Here is a 12,266-nt window from a genome sequence, read left to right as displayed (position 1 = left end):
GAGATCAAGGCCAACTTGGGCTACATAGTGAGTTCAGGGCCAGCCTGAACTACCAAGGGAGAGCCTGCCTCAAAAAACTCAAAAAACCAAAACAAACAAACAAACACAACTAAAAAAACCAACTTGAGTATGTATATATCACTATAATATGTATCTTTAACTCTTTTAGGAAGATAACTGGAGGGGAGGGGAATAGCTGGGTCAAATGGGATTTCTAGTTTCAGTTTTTTGAGCAACCTGCACACTGATTTACATAGGGTTGTACTAGTTTAAATTCTCATCAACAACATAGAAGGGTTCCATTACCCTGCAGCCACACCAGCACTTGTTATCATTTGATTTCTTGATGATGGCTATTCTTTCTGGGGTAAGACGGAATTGCATCTGATTTAATCTGCATTTCTCTATTGGCCAGTGAGGCTGCATTTTCTTCATGTATTTATTGGACATTAGTGCTTCTTCTGCTAAGTATCTATTTCACTTGTCCATTTTTTGATTGGGTCTTTTATTTTGGGGTGGATTCTAATTTTTAAAAATTTTTTATATATCTTAGATTATTAGTCCTCTGTCCAAGGAACAGCTAGCCAAAGAAAATTTTCCCATTCTGTAGGTTTTTTTATTCCATTGGTTATTTCTTTTGCTATGCACAGCTTTTTTTTGTTGTTTTTTTTGGTACCGGGGATCAAACTTAGGACCTTGTGCTTGCGAGGCAGGCGCTGGAACCACTGAGCTAAATCCCCGGCCCTATGCACAGCTTTTTAATTTGATATGATCCCATTTGATTCTCAGTACTATTTCCTGTGCAATCAGGGTTCTGTTCATAAAGTCCTTTCCTATGCCTATCACTTCAAGAATTTTACATACTTTGTCTTGCAGCAGATTAAATGTCTCAGTTTTATCATTTAGTTCTTTAATCCATTTTTATTTTGGTTCCGTACATGGTGAGAGATACAGGTCTAGATTCAGTCTTCTGTGTGTGAATAGCCAGCTTTCCCAACACCAATCTTAAAAAGGCTATCTTTCCTCCAGTGTATGTTTTTGGCCCCGTTGTGTCAAAGTTCAAATAGTTTTTGTTTTTTGGTACCAGGGATCAAACTCAGGTCCTTGCGCTTGCAAGGCAGGCGGCAGAACCACTAAGCTAAATCCCCGGCCCAAAGTTCAAATAGTTTGATGTACTTGGGGTTGTTTCTGCATCCTCTATTCTGTTCCATTGATCCCCACTGTCTGTTTTTGTGCCAACATGCTCTTTTTTTTTTTTTAATCACTGTAGCCTTTTAATATAATTTCAAGTCCGAAATTATCATGCCTACTGCTTTGCTCTTGTTAGTCAGGATTGCTTCTGGTATTCTGGGTCTCTTCTGGTTGGGAATTTTAGGACTTTTTTTTCTCAAGTTCTGTGAAGAATGTGTTTAGTATTTTGACTAGGACTGTGTTAAATTAGTGTATCAATTTTGGAAGTATAGCCTTTTGACTACTGGTTCTGCCTATCTAGGAATGGGATATCATTCCATTTTCTCATTTCTTCTTCAATTTCCTTTTTCAGAGCACTGAAATTTTTGTTGTAGAGGTCTTTTACTTCATTTTCCATGGTGCTACTGTGAATGGTATTTTTTTCCTAATTTTTTTCTCAGTGGATTCATTATTGAATGTAGAGGAATGCTCTTGATCTTTGTATGTTGATTTTATATCCTGCTACATTACTGAATTTGGTTCTTTTTTTTGAAGGAAAATATTTATTGGTACATGTTAGATATACAAAATGATAACATTCATCACAGGGAATTGGTACTTGTACAAAATATATCTTGCTTCTCCTTTTTTTCCTACACTCTTTTGATTCATTATTTACAAAAACTTTGTGGCCATTTTTTCCTCCTATTTTCTTTTTTTCCCTTGTCCCTTCTTTCCCTCCACCTTCCTATTCCCCTGTTCCCTTTCTCATTGGAACATTTTTGTCCCATTTCCCAATATCTATCATACATTTTGGTCCTTATTTCCACTTTCAGCTTCTCACACCAGAGAATCAATGTGGTATGTAAACATGTGTGTCAGATTTATCTCATTTGAGAGTATGGCTGGCTGACTTCGTGGAAGAAGGCCAAGTGATAAGCAGCAGAGAAACAGCTGCTCCGGTATTTGGTGTCCAGAAACTGGAATATAGCAATGTGAGGAAGAGAAGCCAAAAGGAAGTAAATCCTGGGGATCCAGGAAGGATCTGAATCCAAAATTGAAGCCCCACAGGGAGAGCAAGAGAAAGATGTCAATGAAGAAGGAGGTGGCAGGCAGCACTTTCTCCCTGATCCCAGACTTAATGCATGAGTTGAACCTGCATCTGCACGGTGACAACTGGCAACTCCAGAGACCTTCATGGAGAAAACGCACCAGTGGAACAAGTAGTGGACACAGCAGGAGCTGGTGAGTTATTCAGGTTTAGATGTCCCCCAGGAGAGGGTGACTGGCTGGTAACCATCTTGGAAAGAGTCCAAATGAACTCAGAACTCAGGAAAAAAGGCAGGCCAGCTCCATCTAGCAGCTCCAAATCTCAGGGAAAGGCTGCTGAATTCAAGTCAGCAGGAGGTCAGGGAGCCAAGTTCAAGCCAGCAAGAGGCACAAGGATTGTTGCAGGCTGAACAAATCTGGTACCAGCCTTACAACCAGAAAGCACCCTGAACTTCAGTGGAACTAAAGGTTCAGGCTTGTTGGGATTATCCAATACTCCACCGTAAAGCTATGGCTGGCTTCCTGGGATTAATCAACTTGGATCTGGACTCTGTCTGTCCATGTTGTCTACCAGTCACAGCAAAGACTCGCATTGAGGAGAATATTATTTTTTCTCAATTTCTTCTTTTTCTCTTAATCTTATCTTTTTTTTTTCCTTGATTAGTTCTTGTTTTTATGAATATGAACACTTTATCTACTTTCTGATGTTGTTGTTGTTCTTATTTTTATTTCTTTCTTCTCTCTTTCCATCCTGTCTTCTTCACCAGTTTCCTAAAGTTTACATGATCTTCGTATGTCCTCCAGCCTTGCTTCTAATCTCTTTTCTTCTATTTCTCTATTTTTTCACCTTACCTCTTCTAAATTTTTCCCCTGAGGGTAAAACAGCCAAATTGAGGGCTTATTTACTGTATACAATTTTCTGGTTTGTTTTAGATTTTATTATATGACCACAAATCTAATTCATACAGTTAAAGGTGCAAACTAATAGTGTGGTAGTGTGTCATTTTCTAGACTGTTTCATGCTGTTGTTATTGCTGATTGTACTACTTTAGCCAAGGTGACATAATTGTTCTAATCAGTTGTTCTTCCTGGTATAACAAGACTGAGATTGCCTAAGCATCACAAAAAACACTATAGACCAGGGCCAAAGAACCAGGGACTGGGCCGAGTAGGCAACAACTTCTCATAAACTGAAGAGGTATGATCTTCCAACAGACAAAAATCCAAAATCTGCTACACAGGGAAGACATCTCTGAGAAGTAGTCATTTCCTAAGTGTTCTCAATACTAACAATAAAGCTACTTCCCATAAGCAATTTACAAGCATCAACCCAGGAATTAAATTTCTTTTTTCTTTTTTGGTACTGGGAATTGAACTTGGGACCTTTTAGGTGAAAGGCCGGTGGTGGAACCACTGAGCTAAATCCCCAGCCCAGGAATTAAATTTTTAAAAAAATAGATGAGAAGATACTTAAGCAAGATGCAATGTCAAACTTCGACTCACCAAAGGCAAACCCAGGGGACAATGAGGTAGAACAATTCGAAGCCCACCCACCTAGATTCTCTGAAGTGGTAACAGCAGAAGTAACAAAGCAGATGAATGAGGCTCTAGAAAAAAAATCAAAGCAGAAATTGTTTCTCAGATACCTACAAGGATGGTGACCATAATGAAAGATATAGTTAGTGACTCTATAGGACATACAGATGAAAAAAATAGTGGAGCTTAGGAAAATGATGGAAACCATTAACGTTCAAAAGGGAAAAACAGAATCCATGAAACAGATTCAAACAGATACCCAGGAGATTAAAACTCCACTGAAAGTATACTCAGCAGAATGACAGAGTACAGAGGACAGAATATCACATATAGAAGACAGGATTGTGGTAATTGACCATGAAAAGAAAGATTTCTCAAAAATAGCAAGAGATCATGAAAAAGTAATCCAACAGCTGCTAGATGATGCAAAGAAGAATAAAATAAGATTGATAAGAGTCAATTAAAAAGCAAAATATATCTCAAACAACATAAAAAACCTGTTCACAGAAGTAATGGTAGAAAACTTCCTAAGCAGTGAAAAAGAATTTGATATACAGATAAATGAAGCATATAGAACTCCAATTACCCATGATTAAAAAAAAAAAAAAACTATGCCAAGGCATATAATGTTCAAGATTCCAGAAATTCAATACAAGAATAGAATATTAAAAGCTGTTAGAGAAAAGAAACAAATCCCCTATAAAGGAAAGCCCAACAGAATCACAGCAGATGTATCAACACAAAACCTCAAGTCAAGGTGAGCTTGGAATGAAAAATTTCAAGCTCTGAAAGAAAACAACCTCCAGGCCAGATTTATGTACCCCACAAAACTATCTTTCAAAATTGATGGAGAAATAAGATATTTCCATGACAAAGAACACTCAATGAAATTCATGAACACCAAACAGCACTCCACAATGTTCTGAATGATATTCCAGAAAGAGATAACAAAGATTACAACTACATGAAGCACAACAGAATTAATCCACCAGGCAAGGAAAGCAATTAAATAAAGAGAAAAAAAGGAAGTCAACAACAGGAAAATAAAATGACAAGTATAAGTCAATATATATCACCCATAACCATCAATGTTAATGGTCTCAATTCAGCAATCAGAAGGAAAAAATTGGCAGAATGGATCAAGAAGCAAGATCCAACAATAGGCTGCATACAAAACACATATTTAATTCAAAAAAGAAATTCATAGACTGAAAATCAAAGAATGGAAAATGATACTCCATGTGACAAGAACCCAGAAAAAAGCAAGGGTGGCTATTCTATTTGCAGAAAGAGTGGATTTCAAGCCAAGACTGAGTAAGAGACAAAAAAGTTTACTATGTCCTTGTAAAGGGAACAATCCAAGAGGAACAGATAACAATTATAAACAGATATGCACCAAATATAAGCATACCTAACTATATAAACAAATATTAATAGATATGAAATTTCAAATAAGCCCTAACACAGATGTAATGGGGGACTTCAATACCCCACTGTCACAAATAGACATACTGACTAGACAAAAAAATCAACAAAGAAATATCAGAACTGAACAAACCTTTGAACAAATGGAATTTGTAGATGTCTACAGAGTGCTCCACCCCACAACATCAGAATACACATTATTCTCAGCTGCACATGGGACATTCTCCAAAATAAATCACATACTAGCTCATACAATATGCTTAAGTAAATGCAAAGGAAATGAAATTATCCCATTTATATTACCAGACCATAGTGCCATGAAATTGGAAATTAATGGCAAAAGAAAACAGGAGAACTTCATAAATACATGGAAATTAAGACACTCCTGAACAACCAATGGGTCACAGATGAAATTAAAGAAAAAAATTAGACATTTTCTACAATTAAACGATAATGCCAATACAATATACCAAAACTTATGGGATGCAATGAAAGCAGTCTGACCAGGGAAATTTATAGTGGTGAATTCCTATAGCAGAAAAACAGAATGAGTTCAAATAAACAACCTAATGTTGAACCTCATACATCTAGAAAAAGAAGAACAAATCAAGCCAAAAGCTCGTATAAGGAAGGAAATTATAAAGATCAGAGCAGAAATTAATGCAACGGAGACTAAGAAAACAACACGAACAATCAATGAATCAAAGAATTGGTTCTTTGTAAGATTAAATAAAACTGACCAACCTTTAGCTAACCTTATCAAAAAAAAGAAAGAAAAGACTCTAATCCATGCAATTAGGAATGAAAGGGATGAAATCAAAACAGACCCTGCAGAAATTCAGAAGATCATCAATACCTACTTTGAGAACCTGTATTCTAATAAGATGGAAAACAAGAAATGGACAGATTGCTAGATACATATGAATTACCAAAGGAGAATCAAAAAGATATAATAATTCTAAATAAACCAGTATCAATCCATAAAATTGAATATGTAATTAAAAATCTACCAACAAAGAAAAGCCCGGGCTCTGATGGATTCACTGCTGAATTCTACAAGAAATTTAAGGAAGACCTAATGATGCTATTTCTAACTCTTTAATAAAATTGAAAGGTAAGACTCCCAAATTAATTTTTTTTTTTTTTTTTTTTTTTTTTTTTTTTGCGGTACCAGAGATCAAACTCAGGACCTTGCACTTGCAAGGCAGGAGTGGTGCCACTGAGCTAAATCCCCGGCCCTCAAATTCATTCTTGGGAGGGTGCAAGCATTATACTGAAGTCAAAACCAGACAAGGATCCAACCAAAAAGAGAACTACAGGCCTAATGCACATATTCCCTAATGAACATAATGCACACATCCTCAATAAGATGCTGGCAAACAGAACGTAGCAAATCATCAAGAAGATTATATACTATGACCAAGTAGGGTTCATCCCAGGGATGCAGGGATGTTCAACATATACAGATCAATAAATATAATACACTATATTAACAGAACCAAGGACAAAAAACATATCCTTTCAATAGAAGTAGAAAATGCGTTTGAAAAGGTCCAACACCCACTCATGATAAAAACCCTACAGAAAATTGGAATACATGGTCTTTATCTCAATCTGATAAAAGCCATCTACAACAAAACGAACAGCCAACATCATACAAAATGGAAACTGAAAGCTTTCACTCTAAAATCAGGAACATAACAAGGATGTCCATTGTCACCACTCTTATTCAACATAGTTCTAGAAACATTAGACAGAGCAATCAGACATGAGAAAGAAAGACAAGAAATGATGATGGGAAAGGAAGAAGTTAAATTATCATTATTTGCAGATGACATAATACTCTACATAGAAGACCCTCAAAGTTCCACCAAAGGATTTCCATACTTAACCAAATTCAGTAGCATAGATGAATACAAAGTCAACACTTAAAAATATAGCTTTCCTATACACAAATAACAAACTCACTGAGAGAGAAATTAGGGAAACCACACCTTTCACAATAGCATCCAAAAAAATGAAATACCTAGGAATCAATCTAATGAAGGACGTAAAAGACATTTACATGGAAAACTATAATACTCTGAAAAAGAAGATCAAAGAGGGTATCAGAAAATGGAAAGATATCCCTTGTTCTTGGGTAGGAAGAACCAATATAGTGAAAATGGCCATACTTCCACAATTGTTATACAGATTTAATGCAATCCTGACCAAAATTCCAACAGCATATCTCCCAGAATTAGAAAAAACAATCCTAAAATTCATTTGGAACCAAAAGAGACATAGAATACCTAAAGCGATATTTGGCAATAAAGGCAAGGCAGGGAGCATCACAATCCCTGACTTGAAATTGTATTACAAAGCCAACGTGATTTAAAAAAAAAAACAACAAAACCATGGTATTGGCAAAAACGCAGACCTGAGGATCAGTGGAAGAGATTAGAAGATACAGAAACAACTCCAGACACACTCAGCCATCTTTTGACAACGGAGCCAAACACCTTCACCAGCAGAAAGATGACAGCCTCTTTAATAAATGGTGCTGGCAAAACTGGCTTTCCACATGCTGAAGATTAAAACCAGATGCATATCTTTCACCATGCCCTAACCTAAAATCGAAATGGATCAAAGATTTAAATATTAAAACAGAAACATGAAATCTGCTGGAAGATGGAATAGGTAGAACTCTCAAAGACACTGGTGTAGGCAAAGACTTTATGAACAAAACCTCAATTGCACAGGAACTATCACAATGAATCAACAACTGGGATCTCATCTTATTAAAAAATGGGCATGGGGCCAGGGATTTAGCTCAGTGGTCTCGCTGCCTGCTGCGCAAGCACAAGGACCCGAGTTCGATCACCGCTACCAAAAAAAGAAGGGCATGTGAAATGGACAGATACTTCTCAGATGAAGAAGTATGAATGGCAACTCAGAGTCTGTGTCTTGCAAGTAAGTAGTGGGCTAGGCAGATTTGACAGGAATGGAATTCTAAAGTTTGTCAAGAGTATCATAGATGGAATCTCAGCATTGTTTTAATTTGCATCTCTCAAATGGCCAGTGATGTTGAATGTTTTTTCATATATTTATGTGTCTTTTGGTGGGCAGGGACTCACTATATAGTTCAGGGTGGCCTTGTACTTTTGGCGATCATCCTCCCTTACTCTCATGAGTGCTGGGGTTACAGGTGTGCGCCACTATACCCAGCTGCTTTTGCCTTTTAAATTAAGTGTGAAATTATAGAACACTTTCTTACTTGGTATTTATTGGATATTAATTTTAGTAAATCTTGGTAACTGCTACCTGGACTGGCCTCCTTGCCCCATGTACAGAAAGAAACAAACAACCTACCAATTGAAAGAGCCCTTCGTATGCACAAAGAACAATGTCAAAGTTTTGCATGCTGGATTATTCTTTGATTCTACTTTACTAGACCAAAGCAAGAGATCTTGTCATCCTGGTTCCAAATAATCCTACCTTGGTTAATCCAAACTGCTCTAGAAGGCAGCAAAGGAAAACAATTTAGATGTGGTATTTGCTATTAAAGTAGAAAATGACTGCAATAATAAAACTGTTGGGTTTTAACCCAAGGGGCCCATGGCCAATTTCCCTTTTGGCACATTAGAAAATGCAGAAAAGTGAATTACACAAGGTACTTTGTTATTGCTTCAAATAGATCTCTGCTCATACGTATTTTTAATGCAGATGTAATGTTACACAGTCCTCTTCTGGTTTTTACAGGTATGATTTATCTCACCAAGAATTAAGATAAACTGGCAGGGCATGGTAGTGCATGCCTGTAGTCCCAGCTACTTGGGAGGCTGAGGTGGGAAGATCACTTGAGTCCAGAAGTTCTGGGCTGCAGTGAATTATGCTGATCGGATGTCCATATTAAGTTTGGCATCAATATGGTGACCTCCTGGGAGCAGGGGGCCACCAGGCTGCCTAAGGAGGGATGAACTGGCCTAGGTGGGAAACATAGGTCAAGAATTAAGATAAACTGTATAACATGAATGGAAAAGTTGGGGTTGGAGAAAATATCTCTGTAGTGAAAATATATGAAGCAAACCACAGAAGAAAACCTGAAGAAAAGTAAGTGATGGAACTTTGATAGAGGATGAAGTAAAGGGATGACAAAAAGATATCAGAGTAAAATGGAGAATCTAGCATCTACACATCACACCATATCAAGCAAACTCCCTTTGACAAGTTTGTACAAGATAAGATATGTAAGGGAATGAAAGGGATTTATCACAGCAGGGCTTTCCCAAAACTGTTACTATTCAGCTGGAAAACTTAACAAGTCAATCATAATATCTAGAAAAACATGTCAAAACTACATTGTTTTTTTGCCAAGAAAATATAATCTTTTCTCTATAACAACTGTGAGTCCTGTTGCTGAGAATGGAGAGAACATTAAACCTTCTGTACTTGAAGTGGAATGCTAGCGACACAGACCCTAGCGAATCCCTGCTTTCTTCCACAATTCCACCCTCGTCTAAATGTTGCAGTCCAGCTATAACCCATAGATACCTATAACTCCATTAGAAGATAATCTTCTCAGAGGGAACAAGCACATCTTTTCTTTTTTCCACACTCACCCAAACACCTGCCACAGTGCCTGGTATGTAATACTGCTGAACGGATTTCTAATGGGAATAGATGAATTTTATGTGATTCCTTTTTTTTTTAATAGCAGACCTAAACATCTGCAAAAAGAATATTTGGCTTAAAAAAGAAAACCCAAATGGCATTAGCAGTCTTTTTTCTGGTCCTATGTGGCAAGAGGCTTTTTAAGATATATGATTAAGATTACATAGACTAAGAAGAACAAAGATTATTAGCTATGATGCAGGTAAGTCATTTTATAGCAAAAAACAGATGCTCATCTCTCCATATTTTTCTCTTTTTTTTGGTACCAGGGATCAAACTGGGGACCTTGTGCTTGCGAGGCAGGCGCTGGAACCACTGAGCTAAATCCCTGGCCCTGACCCTCATCTCTTCTAAAAAAATAACCCCAACCTGCTTTGTGCTGTGACCATACCCTGCATTGTGATATATGTTGTCCCATCTACAATATTATTGCTTAGAAAACATATACCTCTGCATGCTTTAGAAAGCCTGTTACCTGGTAGGCACTCCATAAAGCCTTTAAAATGAATGGAAGTTACAAACAAATGTGTCTTTTTCTGCACAATTTCCACACAGACTAAAGATCTTAAGTCTTTTCTCCTCTTCCTTACAAAACCAAAGTAGACACATACCTGTCCTCTTTATTGACTTGAGAATAATATGATCTCTGTCTGATCGCAGAATAGAAGGAGAAGGCCTCATTCAGATAGCTGGTCTCAGAAGTGCGTAAGCTATGAGAAAAAAATTTTAAATATGACCAAAACCAAAACTTCAGCATGAAAACTACTTCTTTTATACTGCTTCATGCCCCTAGACAAGGAGATAGGAATGACTGTCCTAAATTTCAATCAGCAAGGTAAAAATCACATCACTCTTAAAATGTATCATAATAACAATAATAATACCTCCCCACTGCTCTCAAGCCTTTTTTGCTGTCAAAGTACACATCATTCTTATTCTGCGAAGGGATTCTCCAGACAACATTTTGCCAGGTTAGATCTGTCCCCAGGACTAGACCCTTACATGACCTTCTCCAAGTCCATATAGTCACTTGAACTTTGGCCCATTTCTCCATTTTCTCCCCTTACAAAACTCATAAAAGGACTAACTTCTATTATTCTTCAGGGGATTCTAATGAGTTGTGTTCCCTGTTTAACATGTCTAGTTTTACAAGAGACTTTTAAGAACATGTTCTTCAACTCAAGGCAGTGAGTTTAATGGTGGGCATTTTGAGCAGCATGTGAAATTTTGAAAGATAAATGACTTTTCTTGACATTTAAATTACAAATGGTCCACCACTACCACCATCCCCCCTACAAAACAAAATTTTTAAAACTCCACAAACGGTCCAAGTCTTTTTCATTCTATACCTACTGCCACTTATGAGAATGACATTTAGATTCATAAAAGGAGCTCTCTTCTCCTCAACCCAAGGGTGGGACTACAAATACTATTGTTCTAAGAATATAATCAAAAGCATCTTCATGTATTTTATGTAACATTCATAATCCTACAAATAAGAGTTTTTAAAAGTATCCTTCTGAAAACTACTCAAACATATGAACTATGATATATCTCTACAGACTATCAACAGTTAAATGAAACCATAAGAATAATAAGTTCATTTACTATTAATCATTTATCAAAAAACCAAGATCAAGAGCTAAAGATGTAGCTCAGAGGAAGAGTGCAAGCCTAGAATGATAAAGCCCTGGGTTCTATGCCCACTACTGCTAGAAAGAAAACAAAAGAAAAAACAAGATTAAATTCCTTTAAGTCTGACCCAATGGATTTTGGAAGGTCATGCTATCTTCATCAATCTAGTCTGACCCAGATTTCATGTGTAACACACTGTCTTTCCTCCGAGCAAGTAAACATACTATGCACACTCCTGCATGTTGTGTTGTAATAAGGGCAACATTTTATTCTTTCCATGTGCAATTCACTTACTAATAATGGTAGTATAGCTGCCCAATCTTAGAAGCAATTTCCCCTATTTGCCACCGCTTCAGGCCATACCGATTATCCAAGACTTGTCTGTTTTATATAGGAGGCAAGAAAATAGAAATAAGCCGTAAATATATAAAAAAAATCAAATATGCAAATCTAACAGGATAAAATACCATCCAATTAGTAAAGTTCATAAATTTCTCAAGATATTTCAACATACCAATTTAACTAAATTTAGGAAAGCATTTATTAAATGTCTATTTAAATAAGCTGAAATATAAAAAGAAACTACTCTGAGCTATGATCATGAAAATTAGGAGCAACTCCCCCCTCCCCAAATAGCTTTCATGCAGTTTAGAGTGAAACCATGGATCCTTCACCATGTTAGAATTCATCTGGACCATTCTGGATACAAGAATGTCTTTAAAATTCAGATAAAAACACTTTATTTTAAAATCTTAAACAAGTAAGTTTGTTCTCATTTAGATCATGAAGGTGAAGTG

General features: G+C 36.7%; 1 protein-coding gene and 1 pseudogene across 3 annotated transcripts in view; one reads left to right on the top strand and one right to left on the bottom strand.

Annotated features, from left to right (window-relative positions):
- Scai (suppressor of cancer cell invasion) overlaps positions 1 to 12,266 on the bottom strand; it is a 173,691-nt gene that overhangs the window by 57,925 nt on the left and 103,500 nt on the right. For all 3 annotated transcript variants that reach the window (XR_015439742.1, XM_087182759.1, XM_004849384.3), the window contains exons 5-6: positions 11,764 to 11,850; positions 10,446 to 10,544 (exon numbers count right to left, since the gene is read on the bottom strand). Coding sequence is in view for 2 of the 3 variants with exons in the window: in XM_087182759.1 (XP_087038885.1) it covers positions 10,446 to 10,544; positions 11,764 to 11,850 (186 nt within the window). In the remaining variant the exon portion in view is untranslated. The remainder of the gene's footprint in view (positions 1 to 10,445; positions 10,545 to 11,763; positions 11,851 to 12,266) is intronic.
- Positions 8,958 to 9,227, top strand: LOC147826082 (signal recognition particle RNA; annotated as a pseudogene).

Source organism: Heterocephalus glaber, unplaced genomic scaffold (assembly GCF_053883595.1).
Source record: "Heterocephalus glaber isolate CG9 unplaced genomic scaffold, H.glaber_assembly_v1.0 deba00001479, whole genome shotgun sequence".
Classification (NCBI taxonomy): domain Eukaryota; kingdom Metazoa; phylum Chordata; class Mammalia; order Rodentia; family Bathyergidae; genus Heterocephalus; species Heterocephalus glaber.
The sequence above is the reverse complement of the archived record's forward strand: the minus strand, read 5'-3'. Positions and strand labels throughout refer to the sequence as shown.